Source organism: Hyperoodon ampullatus, assembly GCF_949752795.1.
Source record: "Hyperoodon ampullatus genome assembly, chromosome: 3".
Lineage (NCBI taxonomy): Eukaryota > Metazoa > Chordata > Mammalia > Artiodactyla > Ziphiidae > Hyperoodon > Hyperoodon ampullatus.
The window spans coordinates 17,815,186-17,836,835 of NC_136916.1; the positions used below are offsets into that span (position 1 = coordinate 17,815,186).

General features: G+C 39.8%; 1 protein-coding gene across 1 annotated transcript in view; it reads right to left on the bottom strand.

The window, feature by feature from the left end:
- Nucleotides 1-21,650, bottom strand: part of PARD3 (par-3 family cell polarity regulator) — a gene marked incomplete at its 5' end in the record, with an annotated part of 523,272 nt that overhangs the window by 229,861 nt on the left and 271,761 nt on the right. The window contains 4 exons of the mRNA XM_079699052.1: nt 618-662; nt 1,729-1,877; nt 6,509-6,698; nt 13,288-13,438. Coding sequence (XP_079555178.1) covers nt 618-662; nt 1,729-1,877; nt 6,509-6,698; nt 13,288-13,438 — 535 coding nt within the window. The remainder of the gene's footprint in view (nt 1-617; nt 663-1,728; nt 1,878-6,508; nt 6,699-13,287; nt 13,439-21,650) is intronic.

The window sequence follows — 21,650 nt, forward strand, 5'->3', positions numbered from 1 at the left end:
CAAAAAATAAATACATCAAAACAAAAAACAAAAACAAAACCTTCAAGCAGGTTCACAAAGATAAGGATGCAATATATAGTCTAATTCAATGTTAGGTAACTACAAACTAATGCCTGCATCAGAAAAAGATCTAAGCTTTTCTGAGTGACTAATGAAAGCAATACTAGACACTGTCCTTCAGTGAAAATATTTATATTTGTGCCATTATCCGTCAAATGAAAAATCACCACTTTGAGAATCATTTTTTGGATATTAACCTAAGCATCAGATAGATGACTTCTAAACAAAGAATCCACCCTAAGAGATCACATTTTCAGGATTTTGACTTTTTTAATAAATTGTGACAAAACATTCCTACACAAATATAATTAAGAAGATCTAGGTTGTTTTAGTGTCTCTGAAGCACTAAATTATATTTCCATTTAGTATGTACTACAGTGCTAAATTTCTTCTCACAGAAAATTTTCCTTTTCTTGTACCATTTGATTTCCTACTATGAACATCCGTGCCAGCCTGGAATATTTATGTTTACGTGCTATGTGATTGGCAGCTCTGTAATTATGATAAGCTCCTTGGACCACAGTTTCTATGGCAACAGTCTAAGTGTCCATTCTTACCTGCTTTCTGGTCATCCACTGTATTGAGTTTAGTCTCGTCAGCTACTGTTAAAAGGTAAATGTATAATGGTTAGCCCAGTTAGTCCCACAGCCCAACATGCTTCAACCATTCCCAGATCTTTTCAGTTAGGTGATAATTCTTAGGTAATATTTCATGCAAAATATATGAAATATCAAGCAAACATTCATAATCAAAAAAAAGGGGGAAAAAAGCAGTGTCTCCATGCAATGCCAGTCATCTCATTTCACAGACATGTGTGTTATTGATATGTTAGCATATCATAATTAGCTAGGCAAGGAATAGCCCGATTTTTCTTTTATGCATGGGATAAATGAATGCTTTTAGTCTCGAAGTACAAACAGCCACCAGAGAACAGCATAAATACGTTATAGTTGATTAACAAAGGTTTTTTTCTAATCATTCAATTGGTGTATGGATATAATTAATTAATTAATTTGTTTGTTTGTTTTGGTTTTTGGTGGATTTGGATTTAAAAAGAGACACTACGTGATTGGTGTTTGATTGAACAACTGGGATTATTTTCCTCCTCTCATTTGCTTCCAAATACTTCCTACAATAAATATGCTCTCAAATTATGACTCCAGTTAAAGGCCTTAATTATCAACGCATAAGAGTTTCTATCAAATAAACCTCAAAGGACAGCAATGGAAGGAAAATATCATGAAGTAACCAAACTCTAGACATGGATTGAGATAATGGTTTCTCTCCAAAACTGCTTCTTCTGGTTCAAGCATCCCTACAACCAACCAAATCATATTCCAATGAAATTGGTTTTAAGCAGCCAAAGTGTTAAAACATTTCATTTTTTTCAAATAAAGATACATGAGTAGAGCATGATATGCACATGTGTTTGTTTCTTTTCTCATCAGAAAACATATATATTAACATATTGCACATGATGTAAACATGCCACTTGGAAGTATGGTTATCTCAAACTTGGAGAAAAACTAATTTTGCCAAATTGCCTCATTTCGCATTTATTTTCTCTATTGCTCACAGTAAACAGACATGTGTTTGGGACCATCAATTTTCATCCGAAAGCATCTAAACCGTATTTAGATAAAGATTCATGGAGATTGTACTCACTACCTAAATCCATGCTTTTTGATTTTCGCGTTTTAACGAAATCCAATTGACTGGCATCTGAAAATTGCTTTGTGCGTTTTTCTGACATACTCTGACGTCCAAATCCCTCTCGTTGAAAAGCAAGAACTGGATCGACGTCTGGACTCAAAGAGCTGGTGTGAAGAGAAAGAGAAACATAAAAACATTTACTGAAAATAAGAGACATGACGTTCAGGAAAGTTCATCTACACCTGTGTGTATGAATGTGTGTATATGGATATTCCTCAGAAATATTTAAACTAAATAGCACAAATATAGTCCATCAAAAAAACTGTGGTTGTGTAGGAGGTGACGGGAAAATATGACATTAATTTACATTTAGAGCAATTCCTTCTCCATGTGAGAAAGACTGAATCTTTGAGGAAAACTTTCATATATTAATACAAACACTGGCAGCAAATTAGTGACTATATGAATTGCAACTGAATAGAAGTTTTGAAAAGAGTATGTTCTGCAGACTTGTGGTTGACAAGGGGGAGGGGAATGGGGGAGGGATGGATTGGGAGTTTGGGATTAGCAGATGCAAACTATTATATACAAAATGGATAAACAACAAGGTCCTACTGTATCGCACAGGGAACTCTACTCAATACCCTGTTGATAAACCATAATGGAAACGAATATGAAAAAGAATGTATACATGTATAACTGAATCACTTTGCTGTACAGCAGAAAGTAACACAACATTGTAAATCAACTATACTTCAGCAAAATAAATATTTTTAAAAAAAGGATATGTTCTGGTCATCTTATATATCCTTTATCTTGTGTTTCAGAAAAAAAAAAAACACCTTTATGGCATGTAGTTTTATGAGGATGTAGCTTCTCTGCAATACTTAATCAACTGAGAAGAAATCAACTCAACAAATCACGATTAGAACCTATTCTGATGAAAGTGTGGTGCCGGGTACCAAAGTCAAAGTAATAAATAAGAAAAGATCTCTATTCCCTAAGAAAAATACCAAACCAGAAGCACACAGAAGACTCTGTGGATGCATGGATCGAAGACTGACTGGTATTCCAGGGAGTCAGGAAAAGCATGACTAAGTCTGGATGGCATTTGATTTGTGTGACACCAACACAGTGGCTCCAGCAGAGATGATGAAGCACAGGGCAGATCAGTGGTAACAGGATACAGTATCAAGTGTTTTCACAATGGAAGTGGCAGGGGAATCGGTCCTATTTGTAAAATCCCACTAACACTTTCAGAAGCACCACCAGGTGTTGTGAGCCCAGCCCCACAAGGAAGTGGTTTTTCTCTATGCTGAGCACAGTGAGTAAACAGAGAGCTCTCCTATATCAGTGTGGAGCCACCTTGCCTATGTGGCCAGGTAGGAGAACATCCCTCCACAGCTCACTGGACACACTAGAATGTGGCGGCCTCTCCACTACGTCAGCTTCCACTATACAAGCCCTCCTTATGCTTCTGCTGGAAACCAGCTTCTCTAACCCTGTATTGGTCCTATGGGAATGACCATGCATATTGATAAAAGGGGAGTGATCTGGTTTGGATATACATCAGAAATTTAGCTGACATTCACTGTGCGTGAAATGACAGATGGCATTAGGGAAAGGCTAAACCAAAAACTGCGACAAGGAAGACATCCAGGCAGTGCTTCGCCATCAGGTGATGTGGCCTGAAGGCTTTGAGCCCCTGTGTCTTCATTGGCTCCATGAAGAAAAGAGTGGCCCCAACCACTGGCCGGGCCACTGAGAGAATTCAAGGACACAAGGGGAAAGCCCTCAGTAAACTGCAAACCACCATGCAAAATAAATTATTATTAGCCAACAAAGACTTGCTATCTCAAATTTTCAAAGTCATGAAAATTATGATAACGGAAACAGGGTACTTAAAAACCAACCACCAACCAAAACCTCAAAAAGGAAATGAACGATCCTTCTCCATCTTTTCCACCAAGTACAGAGCAGGGCCCGGGGAGGAGGCAACGTAGGTGTCTGGACTCAGAATTCAAGGGAGCTCTGATCTCAGGGTGCTGTGAGTTCAGAGGCCACACCTGAGAGTGAGAAGCTCCTTGCGTTTGCTCCCCTGGGCACCTCACTTGCTAACCCTTGTTCTGGCCCAGGGCCTGGGAGCTCAGCCCAAAGCAAAAATGATTTTTTTATGTAAAACACTACATTATATCCTAATCAATGTTATTTTGTTTGCATCCTACACTAAATCTTTTCATTTTTAATATATCATATTTCATCTGTAAAGCCCGGAATAAATTTGACGTTCCAGGAAGAAGCAGGGTCATGTTCACCTTGAAGCCTTAGGTGCCCCTTCTCATACGACTCTGCTTAGACCCTATGTATGGATGTATATACATATGTGTGCATAGCTCCAGCATATATTATGTATATAAGCATAGACTGCTTTTACATATTTCTTAAATATATATGTGTGTGTATATTATGCTTATATAGTAGCATCCACATACTACTATGCTTATAATTTCCAGGGCACATCCACCCCAATTCGAAAACACAGTCCTAGAAGTGAAAAATTAAAACCTATATGGCGAGAACTATGACCCAATTTTGCAACAATAAACACTAAATATTATATTTGAACTAAGAGTAATTCTTTTTGTTTGTTTGTTTATTTTGGCTGCGCCATGCGGTATACGGGATCTTAGTTCCCCGATCAGGGATCGAACCCATGTCCCCTGCAGTGGAAGCTCGGAGTCTTAACCACGGGACCGCCGGGGAAGTCCAAGGGTAATTCTTTTAGATACTGAAAGTTGACCTCTCCGACCATCCTGCACATGCTCATCAACCCTTTTCCGTATCGTGTGAATTACACTAAAACCTGAATTCCAAAGTAGGCATCAAATGTGTGAACAGAGTGAATCTGCAATACATTTTTAATAAAAAATTATTGGTTAAAGGTTTTTCAAAGAAGTACAAATTTTTGTTCCTGAAAGCCACATATTGGCGTATTTTTTAAACTAATTTTATATCCTCTGAAATTATGTTGTCACTAAGATTAGAATTTGCTGTTTTACCTTCTTCACCTTAAAAACGTTGTTATGTTCCCTAAGTCAATTCATGGATTGAAAACAAGTATATTCTATCAGTTAAGAAATGCAAAGTTTAGCCATTTGACATATTCAGCCTTCCACAATCGTGCAGCGAACTGTACACGTACACAACTGAAAACGGCAAATGAGTTTTTGAGTGAATAAGCATCTTAAAATAACTAAATATTCTTAAACCATAACATAATTAACTCTTCCCTATCAATATACCCATTAAACGAATTTCAGACACAAGAAACAATACGCTAGCATACTTAGCAAGTTAGTCTGCAGGACTGACAGCTGATTCTTTAAAGAATGTAGCCATACCCTGACCCCCCCCAAAAGTTATTAAAATTCCAGTTATTAATCCTGCCTTATTGCCCTTTTGTTTTCATAACATTTTCATCAAGGATTAGGGAGATATTGTCAGGCTGGAAAAGCTTACATTTTCTGCTGTGATTCAGAACAGCTGCCATTCTTGTTTGGATAACCCTTCATTCATATTCTTTTCCAGCCCCTGCACATTCCCCACAGCAAAATCATACAAGTCCTCACTGTTTTATGAATCCCCTTAGGGAAATTAATGCCACACTCCAGGCTTGCTCATTGTTTATTGACTTTCACCAATACAGCATTTCTTAAGGCCCCAAACATCTATGCCTACGGCTGCCTTCAAAATTCCTCATCACGGTGGAGACTCAAAAGGTTTTTGTCCCTTCGATGAATACTGCAAATATCTAATCCTTACTTTCTCTGTCATTGCTTTACACTTTCAGAAAGAGATATAAACTGCAGCGGTAAATGCTACAGCATCTGATTCAAGTGGGTTTTTACTTTGTATGGTAGTTCCCTCTCTACGATGAACCAAAAAACTCGTTCAAAGATAAGCTGTTATCACACAGGCTTGAGTGTGGCTCAGTGCCACAACACTGAAATATCATTTTGCTGATGGATTCTTAAAAGACCCCAGAGAAAGGCCAATAAGAAGATTCTGGTATAATGCTTCACATGGTTGCGTTCATTATCACTACAGCCTTCCAAGGTCATCCCTAGGAGGGACTTTCCCTTCGCTTATTGATGTATATAATTACTAGGCACGCAAATGAAGACACTCATCCACATTTATTTGCCACACATTGGCTAAATAATATCAAATGCTTTCTTCTATTTTGAGAGATACAGGAGAAAAAACAGCATTAGACTGCCCCTGAAGTCATAATGTTAGAAGTAAGTACAAAGACTAGTAGAGTTACAGCACTCTAAAAAGAAAATCTGAAAAAGCCTCTTCCCACTCCCAGAATGTAACAACTACTAATTTGGCCAAAGTCATCTAATTGTTACAAACTCTCAGTCACCGAAGGGATTTGCTTAGAATTTATTTATGGAATAGAAAAACAATTCGTCAAATTAACACAGATCTAAAAGAAAAGTTTCACTTGTGAAACTTAAATGAGTAGGGTTTGGGGGGTTAGTGGTAGTTTTCTTGTTGGTTTGGCTAAACTCTTAACAATAGCCCTGGAAAGGCTAACACAGTTGGGCAGGTTTATGAGGTTGGAGGGAATCTTTTGTTTGAGGAGTGACAACTACGAGTATTAAATCATTATTATGAAATCAGAACACCGCTATAAAAGACACTGATTCACTGTGCTATGTGACAGACCATTTGACCCTAAAATCAAGTGTGACTGCAATTAACGGATGTTTCCCAACAGTGCTCTTACCACTCTGCTGACTCACTGATGCCAGCCTTGGCCCACGCGCCAGTGTCCGTGGTCACAAATCCTACATCATCGTGGGAGCTGGAAGATGACTGGTCAGAGAGATGTGGGGGGAGCACTGGCAGCCTGTCATCTTCGATCATGACAGTGTCGTCTTGGGGCATATTCACCGTGGGGGACAGCTGGTATTTACCTGTCCAGTGGAAAAAAAAACAAAGAGAAATTCTAGACATCCATCTAAGGGTTATGTATATGAATGTTAATACTTTGCTACATTAGAAAAAGTCTAAATTTCCAAAATCTGCTCAACCTGGTAGGACAAAATAGAATTAAGTAAACTTATTTTTCATAAATGAATGTCAAATGGAGACCTCCGGTCTATTCCTTCCTCTGACACGACAGCTATGGTGCTCTGGGTATGGTATTCAATGTCTCTGGTATTAAGTTTCCTAAGGCCAGAGATGATCTCCAGAATGACTTCTAATGTGAAAATGCCACGTAGATTTGAAGTTGTTATAGTCCTTTGAAAAATTTTACCAGGAAATTTGGAGGGAAGCCCTGCACACTTACATCATTCATTCACTCATTCACTAGCTGGGCACCTACCACCTGGCAGGTTTGTAAGGAAGACTTAATCTCTGCCTCTCAATGGCTCACACCTCAGAGAAGGAGATAGATAAAGTGGTAATTGATTGGTGCTCTGAGTGATGTGCCAGAAGTGCCCTGGCATTCACTAGTGCTGGTAATCGCCTGGGTAGCTGAAGGAAGAGGATGCTGAGAGTCTTAAAAAAAAGTCAACATCCGAGATGGGTTGTGAATGATTAATACGATCTCTTCTACTATAAGAAATGACGACATTGATTTTAGACATCAGCAACAACATCATTAAATGCACGATGGAGAATAGTGCACAGTGCACTCAGGTGACACTTCGAAGATGAGTGCATGCAGAACGGGGGCCTTGTGGGGAGATGGCAGGAGTGATATTAAAGAGAGAAGATTAGGATCACACTGCCCAGAGGTTTTTCAGGCCAAGACAGGGGAGCTTGTAAATTTTGATTTATTTAATTAGGATATAGTGTTCTCGGTAAAAGAAGTCCCAGAACTGTCCACATTGATCAGTTTCTTTCAGTAAAATCTGCTCAGGTTCCGGGATCCGCATGATAGGCGTTTATCTTTCCTGGGATAAAATTATAATTCAGAGGCCTGAATCCTTAAAGATAAAGCTGAGGTCCAAATGCTACCATCTTCCTCCCCAAAACACCTATAGTTCTTCTGGCTTCCTCCTCAAATCTTGTGCCATATTTCCTCTGAGCAAGAACTCATGGGCGAAGCTTCGGTTCACATGGATATCTTGTGAAAGGCTGTCCTCAGAGAAACATGCATCACGGTGTGGTGTCGCCCTACTGGCCTGTCTCTCCCAACAGAGCAAGGAGAACGGACAGTTTCCCTGTCACCTTACGGGAGGATGGAAACACTGACATTTCAAGTCCCATGTCCACAGCTGTTAAGTCAGCTCTCCTGGTTCCTATGCAAGTAAAAAGGATTGGTGCACTTTCCCAATCCTACCACCTTTTCAAACAGGGTGGCCTTGTCCTTTACGAGTAATTGCTTTTAAAAATAGCACAATAGCAATGTGAAGACAGTTCATGAACATTTTCCCATCTGTATTAAGATCTAATTTTTAAACATTCACAAGAATGTGTAAACGATAATTTTCGTTTTAACACCATTTTGGAAACTGGGAGATGGCATATAGAGACTTGAAGGATTTTTAAAAATATATATTATTCTAGACATTTCAACAGAGGAGCAAACATTAAGTTGATCTTTTCAGGACAACCCACAAAAGCAAACTTGCCAGAAATTTCAAATGCGATCATTACTTAGCATCAACTACTCTATTACAGAAATAGTATATGTTCACTGAAACCTCTACTCAGCAAATTATCATGAAAAATACTCTATTTTGATTTGAAATGCATCCATTTTGACAAATTGTGAAAACTAGCAACTGTTTATAAACACTCGTGATAAAAATGTAAATCAAATTTAATACTTCATTGCTTCCCTTTCCTGAATTCAAATCACTCCTCTATGCCTACTTGAGTTTTAGGATACTAGTACAGGAAGACAGAAATCTGTCCAATAAAATATCATTCATAAATAAGATGGGACATTCCAGCACTATTACCTAAAGAAACATTTCCTTCCCAAAACATACTTTTTTCACCAAAAAGTGTATAGAATGACAAATCCAAGTTAACCCTGGTAGCTCACCGCTGACAAGGCACATGTCACAGCATTAAATGCCATGTCCTCACACAGGCAAAATTTACTGGAAGAAACTATATTGGTGTAATATAGCACATTCATTTCTAAACACAAAACCAAAAACATTTATGCAATATATTCTGAGAGACAGTCTAGCAAGCAGTATGGAACACAGAATGGTTCTTCATGTGACAGTCCTTTTTTATGTTGTTTTAAGTAGAAATATTGTTCCTTAGGTGATCTAAAAATTTATACCTAAAGAAATGTCAGGAAATGTCCCTATTAACAAGGATTCAGCTTTTTTTCTTTCCCCTATGATTCTGGAGGCTAATATTTCAAAAGACTTGAGAATATTTCCATCAATTTTCCACTTCTTAACATACTTGCGATGAACAGTGTTTTGGGATGCGGCTCCAAGAATATATTGGGGGTAATGAACTAAGCTATCAAACTACATATTCTACCAAACTCCCCTTAGAATAACTCTCAATTATGTTTGCAGGTACTTGGCATATCCTAAATGTGAACCCTTCGAAAGGTGACCTCAGAAACCTTTGATCCGGTTTTTGATGAATAAACTTTCCTTTCCTCAACTAGTTAACCAACAAACTAAGATTTAGACTGTAGCCGAGTGAAACAATGAGATGCAGAATGACTGCTTACTAAACATTTATTCATTGGTACATTTACATAGAAGGCAACACTACGTGAAATGAGAAACCTTTTGCCAGAGATTTGACTCACAATAAAAACAACCTTAATGTTCCATTTTTCTATGTTGACTTTCTAACAAGATTAAAGTATTCTGAACAGAATTATTTTTTAAACTCACCACAATGTATCAATATAAAAACTACTGAGATTACATTAAAAAATGGAGACCACAGATTTCAGTTGTGCTTTAAACGGAAAAATTCTTCAGACAAAAAAGTTGGAAAACACTTAAGGTTCCATGCTCCCAAATGTCAGCTTGTGATATGTCCTACAAAGTGAACACGCTGGTGAAATTAGCTACACCTATTACCTCTATGGTTATTAGTAGTAATAGTTAAGACAGTCCAGCAACTTGTAAAATATTTTTAAGGCTTTTAAAAGGAAGAAATCCTATGTAGCCTTGCTACAGATTTCTTTTTGATAAATGTCCAAAATTACTCCTTGAAAATCCATGATAGTGGAAAGTCAGCCAATACAGATGACATCTGGAGAACTCTTGCCTTTGGCTGTGACTCTGGCTGACCCCACCAAAAGCTAAGGAGATCGATCAGGTTCCAGTAATGTGGGACTCGTGACTCAGAAAAATATGCATCGTAATTTTGGTTCAGAAACACAGAAGTCTGGGGCTTCAGACCTGTCAGTTAACTTCTTTGGGCCAGAATTTCCCTGAACAGACGTTTAGTAGGTTGGAGTACACGATTTGTAAGGGTGTTTCAAAGATAACTTCTTTGATTTTTAAATCAGAGTGGCTGCCAGAATGGAAGATTCTGTTAGACGGTCTAAAGCCAGTTGCTTGAAAATGTGGATACTTAAAAATGGATGTCAAAAAAGGATGAATGTCACTAACACTTACTGTGTGATCCCAGTATTCCCCAGAGACGGCTATTTTTAGAAAGAGGAAATAGCCAAGAACAAAATAAAACAAAAATCATCATGGGATCTTGGGACTTAGTTCTTTTATCTGTTAAGTGGGAAAGTGTAGCTGATGACATCTGACATGCTTCCAACTCTAAAATCTCTTCCTTTTTTGGTCTATTTTTTGGAAGCTTCTCTCCTGGGTTAGGTTCCCAAAGAAATGAGTCAGAAAGCCTCAAAGCTCCTTTTGGGTCTAGAGTCGCACAGGAGGAATATGCTACATGAAAATTCACCCTGTCCACATAAAATTAATCACTTCTTAATGTAGTCAGCTGGAATTTCAATACAAAGTTCTATCTGAAACATAGCAGATCATGAAGCAGATACCACCACCTCCACTGGTGTCTACACAGGAGATATCCTAAAGGTATAGAAGACAACCGTTAACCAAACAAGATCTGAAAATTTTCCATGCACCCAAATACTGTGCCCAGCAGTAAATACTGTTGCTATTGGTTTAGGTTAGCTGAAAGTCAATGCTTTAATTTCTTATATTTGGTACCTGGCTTTGGTATCTTGTTGCAAGGTACTATCTTTGCAAGATTTCTAACTTTAAGTGGAAAGTGATGTTACGAACACTGTCTGTTTCTTAGGGCCAATGATGTTGAAATAGGGACTGACGAAGACTGACGAATTCTCGAATTTGTAAAACTCAAGATAAATCAAATTAAGCATATACATTTCTCAGAGTAAACATGTATGGGATCCCTAGTTTCCCATACAACATGTAAAAAACTATCTTAAGAAAATATTCAAATCATTCAACATCAATTTGGCCTACCAACGAAGAGTAAGGAGTCTGTCACTGCCCCCCACCCCAGCCCAAAAGGCCAGGCACAGTACCTCAAAAAGCACAGAGCTGGAAGATTACTGCCCCAGCAGAAGCATCTGGAATTGTAAAGTCCATTACATCTCTAGCAGAGGGAAGGGAAAACAATGCCAACTCTAATGCGAACTTAAGAGGACTAACGAGGCCACAGCTAATAAAGTCAGAGCAATAGACTGACGAAAAAGAAAGAATCCTCAACCCATATATACAGCATTTCCAAAGGTCACTAGGTGAATTGGGGGGGTTTTGTTTTTTAGTTTTAGTTTTTCGCCTTCCTCTGAAGCATCAGGGATTGGAGTCAGGACGCAGGTTACAGGAACTGGTGGACCAATGGTCTGATTCAGTATGGCAAGTCCTATGTTCCTATAATAAAGGGGAAATTACAGCAAATCACTTTGTATGCACACAGATCCAGGGAACACATACACTCTCTCACTCAAGGGGTCTTGAATTTTCATCAATGAAAAAGTATTTAATGGGCTTCCCTGGTGGCGCAGCGGTTGAGAGTCCGCCTGCCGATGCAGGGGACATGGGTTCGTGCCCCGGTCCAGGAAGATCCCACATGCCGCGGAGCGGCTGGGCCCGTGAGCCATGGCCGCTGAGCCTGTGCGTCCGGAGCCTGTGCTCCGCAACAGGAGAGGCCACGACAGTGAGAGGCCTGCGTACCGCAAAAAAAAAAAAAAAAAGTATTTAACACAGATAAAGTGTCACAGCGAAACCAGGAAACTAGGGAAAACCCCACCGCAGTGAGGAGAGTGATCATTAATAAGCAAAGGTTAATCTGACAAACTATGTGCAATGCCTGTCACCTGACAGGTGTGCAATATCTTCAGCATCCTTCCCCGACTTGCACTGTGTCAAGCAGGCCAAAAGAAAACTGTTGGCAAAATTAAACCAGAGAGCTGGCACCTCTTCATTCTACACGTAACAAACTAAGAAATGAGGAATTTAGCAATTTTTCCAAACAAGAAAGCTAGAAGGATTAGAGGAAGGACAACAGAAAATTCTACCAGTCATGTTCACGTATTTTTCCTATCATGCCTGGTAGAAAGTGCTCTGATGGCAGACTGATTCTCACTCGTCTTTGTATCTACAGCAAAAGTATATACACAATGTCTTGCCAACAGCAGGCTTTCCATAAACATCCACTGATGAAGGAAACAAATTCCTGTTCCAGTGAAGCTTCCTAATGGAGACGTGAATTGTATTAAATCTCCATTAAGTGTGCTTAGAATGGAGTTCAATTTAGGTTGTACTTCATATTAGAGGCTTGCAAAACACACCAGCAATAAGTGTTTTATGTCACGTGCTATTTTAATCAAAACAGCTTCTTATGTGTTAAATTTGACAACTCTCACAAGCTAATCCCAAGATGAGCAACTCAGTAAATCAAACCACTCTGGTGGCAAAGCAAGTCTTTATTAACCGGATCTGTTAGCAGAGAGCTGCAGGACTGCAGAGCAAGTGCTCATCACCTCATTCCCCACTGGGGGCCAGGCAGACAGTATGGTGCTGAATGCAAACAAAGGATGTGAAAAACTAGTTTTGGGATTTTCAATTGGAGGCTTTGAAAAAGTCAAGATGCAATTAAACAAGGGTAATCCCTTATTAAGTACAAACCACAAAATGTGAATATTCACATACATGCATATACATATTCTTCCCCTCCTTCCAACAGTGCTATTGTAAACATGTAACTTTTGAATCCTTCTTGCCATAAGCCACTAAATTTTGATCTAAAAACAAAAACACAGCTTCACTTATCCTCTCAGACATGCTAAGAATATCCTGATCACTGGAAAACACTTCTGTGTGATCCCCGTCTTTTTTCTCTTTCCCACGTTACAGGATCCAAAACTCACTTAAACCAAAATCAATGTATTGACTTCCTCTCTTCACATTAACGCTTCCTGAATGATTATAATGAACCTGCTCCTCTTCCCCTTGAAAACACGGGCCTCCTTTACATTAATATTACATTAATAACCTCTCCATGAACCAGTAAAAGCATAAAAACAAGATGTGATCAACAGGGTTTTACCTGACTCACCCATTATCCTGCTGAGCGCAGCATTTCTTGTGGGTGATTCATCAAGCCCCTCAAGCCCGCTGTAGAGGGAGTGGGAAATCCTTCGTTCTCTATCATCCAACACCGTTTCAATGGGCAGCTCAGGTCCAGAGGGGCTCCCAGGTGACTTCAGCTGCAGAGAGCGGGGTGGGGGGCGAGGTAAAGTCAGAACTGGAGGCCCATGAGCAGCATGGGGGAATTAGACCAACTTGCCCAGGGTCTGCATCGAACTGGGTACCAAATGAACTAGAACTTTTCACCCTGTACCAAAATAGTTTGTGATGACAGCTTTGCCTAATGACCAACTTTCTGTGCCACTTTACACTGTGCCTCCCATGAAGTTGTCAGATTTCAACCACTGGAAGAAAAATATGTATATTAAAGCCTTCTTTTTTCCAAACTCACCTTGTTGCTTATTTTTTTTCAGCTTGACAGTAGTATCTGTTGAAGTCAATTTGAGTTATGGTTTAATTCAGAATTCTTTATGTGATGTTGCCCTGCGCTAGACATGCTTTATCATTATCAGAATGGAAGCTGGAATTTAAGTCTACTTTTTACACTTAGAGTGCATAAACACACCTGACAGCACACCTTGGTGTGTGTGGGGTGAGAATGACCACCCGCTCTCTAAGACCTAAAGACCACTTGTCAGTTCGGGTGTCTTCAACAATACACTGAGCCTCAGTTTCTTCTGCTGAAATTAGAAACAATCATCCTATTCTCTCATTGTGATCTTAAGTATGAGATAGTAACTGAGAGAAAATAAACTACACAGGATATTGACAAAACAGAAGTAAAAGCCGAGTATTCTAATAAGGCAGGCAAAGGTAGCTATTTTGCAAATACATAGAATCTGCTAGATAAGCAAAGAATATAGGTGGATTCCTATCACCAAGAATTAAAATAGTATGTGGTGTTCTTTAAGACAGCTGTGCCTTATAAAGTCATATACTTCATAAACATAATATGAGTGAGAACTCCATGCTAGTAAAGCCATGAAACAAGGAGGAACAAAGCACACAAATCCTCCCAGTGTGGGCTCTGAGGTTAACCCCACCAACTAAAATCTTATGATGCTTTGGGGCTGGCTGGCAGCCAGAGACAGGGAGGGCTGGGGGTTGGGGTGGAGGGGCCCGTGTGGAGGCAGGGGGCACAGCACACCAAAGTAGAGAGAGGACTGCACATTCCAAACACAGGAAACCACAACTGTGGCTCCTTCACCTGAACAAATTATTATTTCTGTTAGAAGCTATCATCTGTTTAATATAAATGAGATACTTAATGAAGTTCCGAATTGTAGACTTATCTCGCCCAGTTTGATAAGCACCGGGGAGATTTAATGCATTGAAGGGTCAACACAATTACAATTGGAGGCACGTCAAACTGCAGGAGAATAATAAACTTGCAGTGCTAGTGAATTAGACTCAATAAGGTTTAAATTGTGAAATGAGGATTTGTTTTATTAGTTTTTTTTTTTTAAATTGCAGATTACAACTGACAGCTTTACTGAAAAGTAAATTAAATATTCCAGGTCTTAGATGTAAAAAAATACAAGAACATTTTCTGAAAGAACATTATTCCTAAATTCCAAGGCACTTTGGAGAAGTAAAAACAAACACAACAAATACCCAATACCTTTAAAAACAGGCATGTGTGAATTTTTTTAATGAGCACAACATACATTAGAGACCTGCTATACAAGTCTCGACACATAAGACCTGCATCCTACACAATAATTTATTTAATCATAAGACAGACAACACATCCTCGAGTTTGCTTAACAAATAATACATTTAATTGAAGCATATAACTGCAGTTTTCTAGATGATAAAATCTTTATAAAGCACCTTTATGAGAAATCCCTAAATATCCCAAGAGGCTATTTTAGAATTTTATAAAGTCAAATAAAAATTCCATTTAAAAAATAGCACATGCAGGCTTTCCAGAGAAAAACAATAAGATGCCTGTTCATTAGGAACCTTGTACTTGAACACTTTCATGGGAAAGCTTCTGTACCTCCCCACCTCCCTAACCATGTCTAATTTGCATCTCAAAAGACAGATTTAAATGAAGACATCAATGGCCAAATACATAAATATTTAACAGAAGACACAATGCCTTTTAATTTCTTTAAAAAAAAAACTGATTGGGGTACAGAGTTTTGTTTTAAATCTTTTGATGATTTTTTTTGTTGCAAGCAATTGAGTTTAAGAAAGAGGAATGCATCGCCATCATCGGAGTGGGAGCTCAGCCACTCCAAGGAGGGCAGTCCTGGAAGACTGGCCTGGCCTTCCTGTACTATGGGCTGCTCCCAGGCCCTTCTGATCTCCATATATAAAAACCTTATCAAATTAAGCTTAATTCGAAGAAGACACCAAAATAAAAGAACTGCAATTTTCACTTTGTCGTTTTAACTGCAAAAAATGTTCTTCCATCCAACAGAACTCAGTCCCAAGTGGGACAGTTGTGTGGGACGCCCTCAACTCCATCCCTAGGAAAATAGGAAAGCCTTTCCACCCATTAAAGAAAACTAGGTTGCAGCAAGATAACTCATACTGGGGATCAGCATAAAGTGATACAGTCTCCTCCCAAAGTAATGTGGAAATATATGTCACAGGCCGAAGAATATCCTATATTCTGTGACCAAGCCATTTATTTCACTTTGTGGTCACTATCCTCACAAAATAATAAGTTAAGTGAATCATAAAGATTCATGCTGATCAATATTTATCAGAACTTCATTTACAAAGACATAAAAATTGGGAATTACCCCATATCTAAAAACAATGTAATGTAGTACGCTCTTAAAAAGATATTCAAATGATCATATATTGCTTTTTTTTTTTTTTTTTTTTTTTTGCGGTACGTGGGCCTCGCACTGCTGCGGCCTCTTCCGTTGCGGAGCACAGGCTCCGGATGCGCAGGCCCAGGGGCCATGGCTCACGGGCCCAGCCGCTCCGCGGCACGCGGGATCCTCCGGGACCAGGGCACGAACCCGCGTCCCCTGCGTCGGCAGGCGGACTCTCAACCACTATGCCACCAGGGAAGCCCCCATATATTGCTTTTATAATCAGAAAGTAATAAGTGCTATTCAATAACAAAGAACTGGATATTGTCCAATGAATATGCTTCATATTATACATTTGGCCTACTCTTCCTAGGAAAAGGTAAAATATTGGTTTCTTTTAAAAAACTAATACAATATCTGTGGGGCTTAATAAAATCTCAAGTTGTTATAAGTGTGCAATAGTGGGTCAAATCATGTCTTTCACATAAAGAAAATGTATCCCACCATCTCAACTAGAAACGGTGAAAAGCTGGCATAGATATGGCCCTAATCCCCTCCAGCAAACCTAAAACTGGGTCCCAGTTAGTAATTGGCACGATCTTATTATCCGATATTTCAGTCTTTATAAGCTTATTCTATTCTATCCCCAATTCCTGGCACAGAGCAGGCACTGGGTGAATAATTGGATGAATAAATTCATTTCTGAGTGAATGACTCAGAGTTTCCTTAAATCGGTTTAGAGATCTTATATGTATAGCCCATGTGGAAGCGGGCCTTTAAAGCTAAGGGCACAGCACAAGGCTGAAAGTAAAAGAAAGTTAATAGAGATTACAATCACACATTGCAGAAAGGACTAACATCCAAAGGACAAGTTAACATAGGACAATGAATAGTAAGACAGGGTCTAGCTTTCTTTGGAGAAGAGTGGCCAGAGTTACAGGGTTCAGTTCCAGGTTCTGCTTTCATGCAGAACCACAGCTAATGTCTTTCACATTCCCATGAGGCTGACAGCACGGACCAGAGGGTGAAGTAAGCCTGGATGTGGCAGGCCCAGAACGCGATGGCCTGCCTGACGCTGGGACTCATGGGTTTACTGTCCACCTCTTCCCAACACAGCCAGAGTATCAACTGCCTGAACCCCACCCTCACAGGCAATCAGACCCTCTCATGTGCATAAGAGGGCTGGACACCTTGCTTCTAAATTACTCTGCCATTGGGCTTCCCTGGTGGTGCAGTGGTTGAGAGTCCGCCTGCCCATGCAGGGGATACGGGTTCATGCCCCGGTCCCAGAAGATCCCACGTGCCGCGGAGCGGCTGGGCCCGTGAGCCATGGCCGCTGAGCCTGCGCGTCCGGAGCCTGTGCTCCACAACGGGAGAGGCCACAACGGGAGAGGCCACAACAGTGAGAGGCCTGCGTACCGCAAAAAAAAATAATAATAATAAAATAAATTACTCTGCCACTACCTTGGCCTTGCAGCCATTAAGCACCTCATTTGACCTCTCTGTATTTATTTCTTCATATATAAAATAAAGAGAAGCATAAACGATACCTTAGGCCCCTTCCTATTCTAATGTAGCCTTCTAAGAGAATTAAACGTAGAGAGAGAATTCATTTTAAAGTAGTCCTTGGTCAGTTCAGTGAGTTTTGCCAAACTGATAAACCCATGTAACGTACACCCCTCTCTGGATAAAGGGCATTGCCATCACCTCATTAAATTCCTTCCTAAATTGTGAAGGAATTTAATCCCAACCCGCCCAAAAGCAACCAATGATATTTTCATCCTAGAACAGTTTTTCCAGTTCTAGATTTTCATATAAATTAAATAATGTTAATAATAATATAACATTAATAATAAATAATATAAAAATTAATCATCCCAATTGGTAAACAGTTTGCCCATTGCTATAAAAATTCCTGCTGGGATGATTAATGAGAGTTTATTAAATCAATAGGCCAATTTGAGAGAACTGATACTTCAGTGATACTGAGTCTGCTAATCATATATCACGCCACTAATTTAGGTCTATTTTAATTTTTCAGTGACGTTTTATAGAATTACGAGTACAGAGATTACCTGTGTTGTTAAATTTATCCCTAAGTATTTTATGATTTTTGATATTACGGTACATGATATTGATTTTTATTTTACTGTCAAACTGTCTATTCCTAGTGCATACAAATAAAATGGATTTTGTACATTGGCCTACTGTCCTATGATCTTGCTAAATTCACTTACTTGTTCTAAAGTAATTGCCTTGTAGATTCCTTAGGATTTTTTACGAAGAAATCATGTTATCTGGAAATAAAAAGTTTTATTTCTTCAATTCCTCAGCATGGGGGCTAAGACAAAACTTACCTGGTCTTATTCTCTATTGGTACCAAGGCAGGCTTTATATGAAATCATGTCTAACAAAGATATAATGAAGTGACTGCAAACCAGGTTAAATTGCAGTAATTCCTACAAATACTAATTTCCTTGGAACATTTAGAATTATCATAATTCTCCTACACAGGTGATTTTCAATACCCATTTCCCAAAGTTCTCCTTCCAAGTCCTCAACAAATTTGTCCTTTGCAATGATACCAATGTTTCTGCCTCTTGCTTTACGTATTCTTTCCAATGGAAAAGATGCCAAAAAAGTTCATCCATCCTTCAGGAGCACAGAACAAAGGAAAGGCATTTCTTTTCTCTCTCTTTTTTAAAGAAACAATTACTGCTTACAGAATGTTTTTAAATACTTAAGTAAGAGCATTAGAGCTAAGGAAAGTGAAGGAAATCCAGAATCACTGCTAAAATATTAATTCTGTTACCTTGCCTTGTTAGAGCTTCAGTGCCTAACAGTAACTAAGTTAATCTTTTTCTTCTAAAAAGGCTTGACTCTCTGAGATTATTTCCCTCATCATTCGGTCCATGTTTAGGTGTCAGCCTTGGGTTGGACCCCAGTGATGGAGAGACGAACAAGGTCCCAGCCATCTCAGAATTTGCAGTTCCCACCAAAGAAAACCAGAGAGGAACCATGATGGTGTGACAGCTGCTGCCTGAAGGTGAGTACCCAGGGCTACGGAAAGGCTTTGGAGAGAGGATACTAAAACCTAAAGGCTGACTTTGCTAGAACAAGGAGCAGAACTGACTCAAATGGAAAATACAGAGGTGAAAGGCAGCATCAGACATCTGAGAAATTTCAGGTCGTGAAAGGGACAGGCTGGTGGACACAGGGGCTGGTTTGTGCACATCCTAGTGGCCACGTGATGGAGACTGGCACCCATCCTGGAAAGGAAGGAAAGCTCCCGAAGAGATTTCAGCTGGGAGTGACATGATCAGTTTGTTTTGTGGGAAGATGTGGCTTACTGCTGTGTAGACAAAACGGGTTGAGAGAGAAATCCTTCAGGGAGCTGCTGCAGAGAGCCCGGTGAGAGGATGGGGTAAGGGCAGGGGGATGGAGAGGAGTGAAGGAGGAGAGAAAGATTCCAGAGGAGGAGGCGACAGAGACAGGAAAGGCATTTGAGAGGTCAGAGCCACCCTAGATTTCCAGCTTCTACAAGTAAAGAAACAGTGGAGCTATCTCGGGGGGATGGAGGACAAGGTAGATGAAGAACTGAGGGAGGAATGGGTTTTGGTGGAAAAAGCAGAGGTGCCTGAGAGACATACCAGTGGACATCTCCATGGGTGGCTGGACAGAGGGATCTGGAACTAGAGTAGAGTCCTGAGCTGAAAACAGGACCATGGGATTCATCATAAGGAAAGTGGTACCTGAAGACCAAGGAACGAGGGTCTCCCAGGGAGCATGTGCGGAAGAAGACACAGCCCAGAAAACGCCTTGAGGAATACTAACCAAAAAAGCAACAGGCAGAAGAAAGCAACCTTAAAGGAGACAGAGGGCCAGAGTGAAGCAGGAGAAAAACGGAGAGAGCTGGCAGGAAAGGATTCAAGAACGAGGCAGTGTTCACAGACTACTGAGAAGTGAAGTGGAAAGGATTGAGAAGCATCTTCTAGAAAATATCTCAAATGTGCTGTATGGGGACAAAGACCAGGGAAGTGCAAGGGAAGATGATACTTCGTGCCGAGAGTTGCCAATTTTGAAGAAAACATACTAAGATAACAGACAGCACTTCCCACATATAGAAGAGGGCAAGGGAAGATGTGACAAAGCACAAAAGATGTTCTTCTGCGAATTTTCATCTTCTCTAGCTTGAAAATAAGTACGCAAACCCTTGATTTAAAGATGAGTTAGTAAAATATAGTTCTGTGATATTGTCAAAGGCCGGACCACACGGCTAACAGATGGACCCAGGACGAGAGAACTCAGCATGTTATTCTGGCTTGAGGTTCATCCGTGACAAGACACCCTATGCTTATATCAATATTTACGGTAACATAATTTACACGTACCCTCCCAGTAATTCAGGGAGATGTTTCTCCAAAGGTAATATATAAATACAACAGCAGCAAAGTCATGTCTTAAGACTTATGGGAAGCTGAAATGAGCTCTTCTGTCTTCACGGAATTCTTTAGTTAAACCCTGTCAGTACAAAAGGCTTTTCGCTGGTATTACAAAGAGAGCACAGCACTCGTGATAAGATTTTTTTTGACATAATTGCTTTATGAGCTTACTCTATCCTAAGAAATAGTAATAACCAGCAATGTATGAAAATGATACCATAAAGAATATTGAATATTAAAGTCTATTACTGCCTATTGCCTCTGTTCCCTTACTTAAATCATTTTCATTCACATAAATTCATATGCAGAAGTGAATGAGACAGAGATATTGCAGTGGGATTCCAATTCCATGTGTTTTATAGGGCAACAGGGGATCAAATCAGTGCTTTTATCAAAACAGTTTCAGGTTGGTACAGGTTTGTTTGGGGAACAAGAGGGAACCCCCTGAGCCAGACAAAAACACGTCTGGATTCAGGATGCTGCCCTGCAGTCCGTTTCTTACACTTTAAGTCCCCCTATAACATTTCAATGTTTCTCTCTAAAGGAAAACTTTGAGAAATTTTAGTTTGTTTTTAAAGAGACTAAGAATATGATCTATTGTCCAGGAGAACGCCCAGAGAGGGAACTCCATCTGTCTTTATTCACCACCAGATCCCCAGGATCTAACCTATTTTCTGAATGTAGTAGATGCTCAATGAACATCTGTCACACGAATACAGTCTTAGGGTATATGAAATTATTCCATTTTTGAAAAAGACCCAATAAAGAACAATGTGTCTTGTGAACTTACTGTGGAGAATTTTTCACATAGCTCTTTGGAGGACTTACATTAAAAACATCAGTTGGGCTTCCCTGGTGGCGCAGTGGTTGAGAATCCACCTGCCAATACAGGGGACACGGGTTCGAGCCCTGGTCTGGGGAGATCCCACATGCCAGGGAGAAACTAAGCCCGTGCGCCACAAATACTGAGCCTGCGCATCTGGAGCCTGTGCTCCGCAACAGGAGAGGCCGTGACAGTGAGAGGCCCGCGCACCGCAATGAAGAGTGGCCCCCACTCGCCGCAACTAGAGAAAGCCCTCGCACAGAAACGAAGACCCAACACAGCCAAATAAATA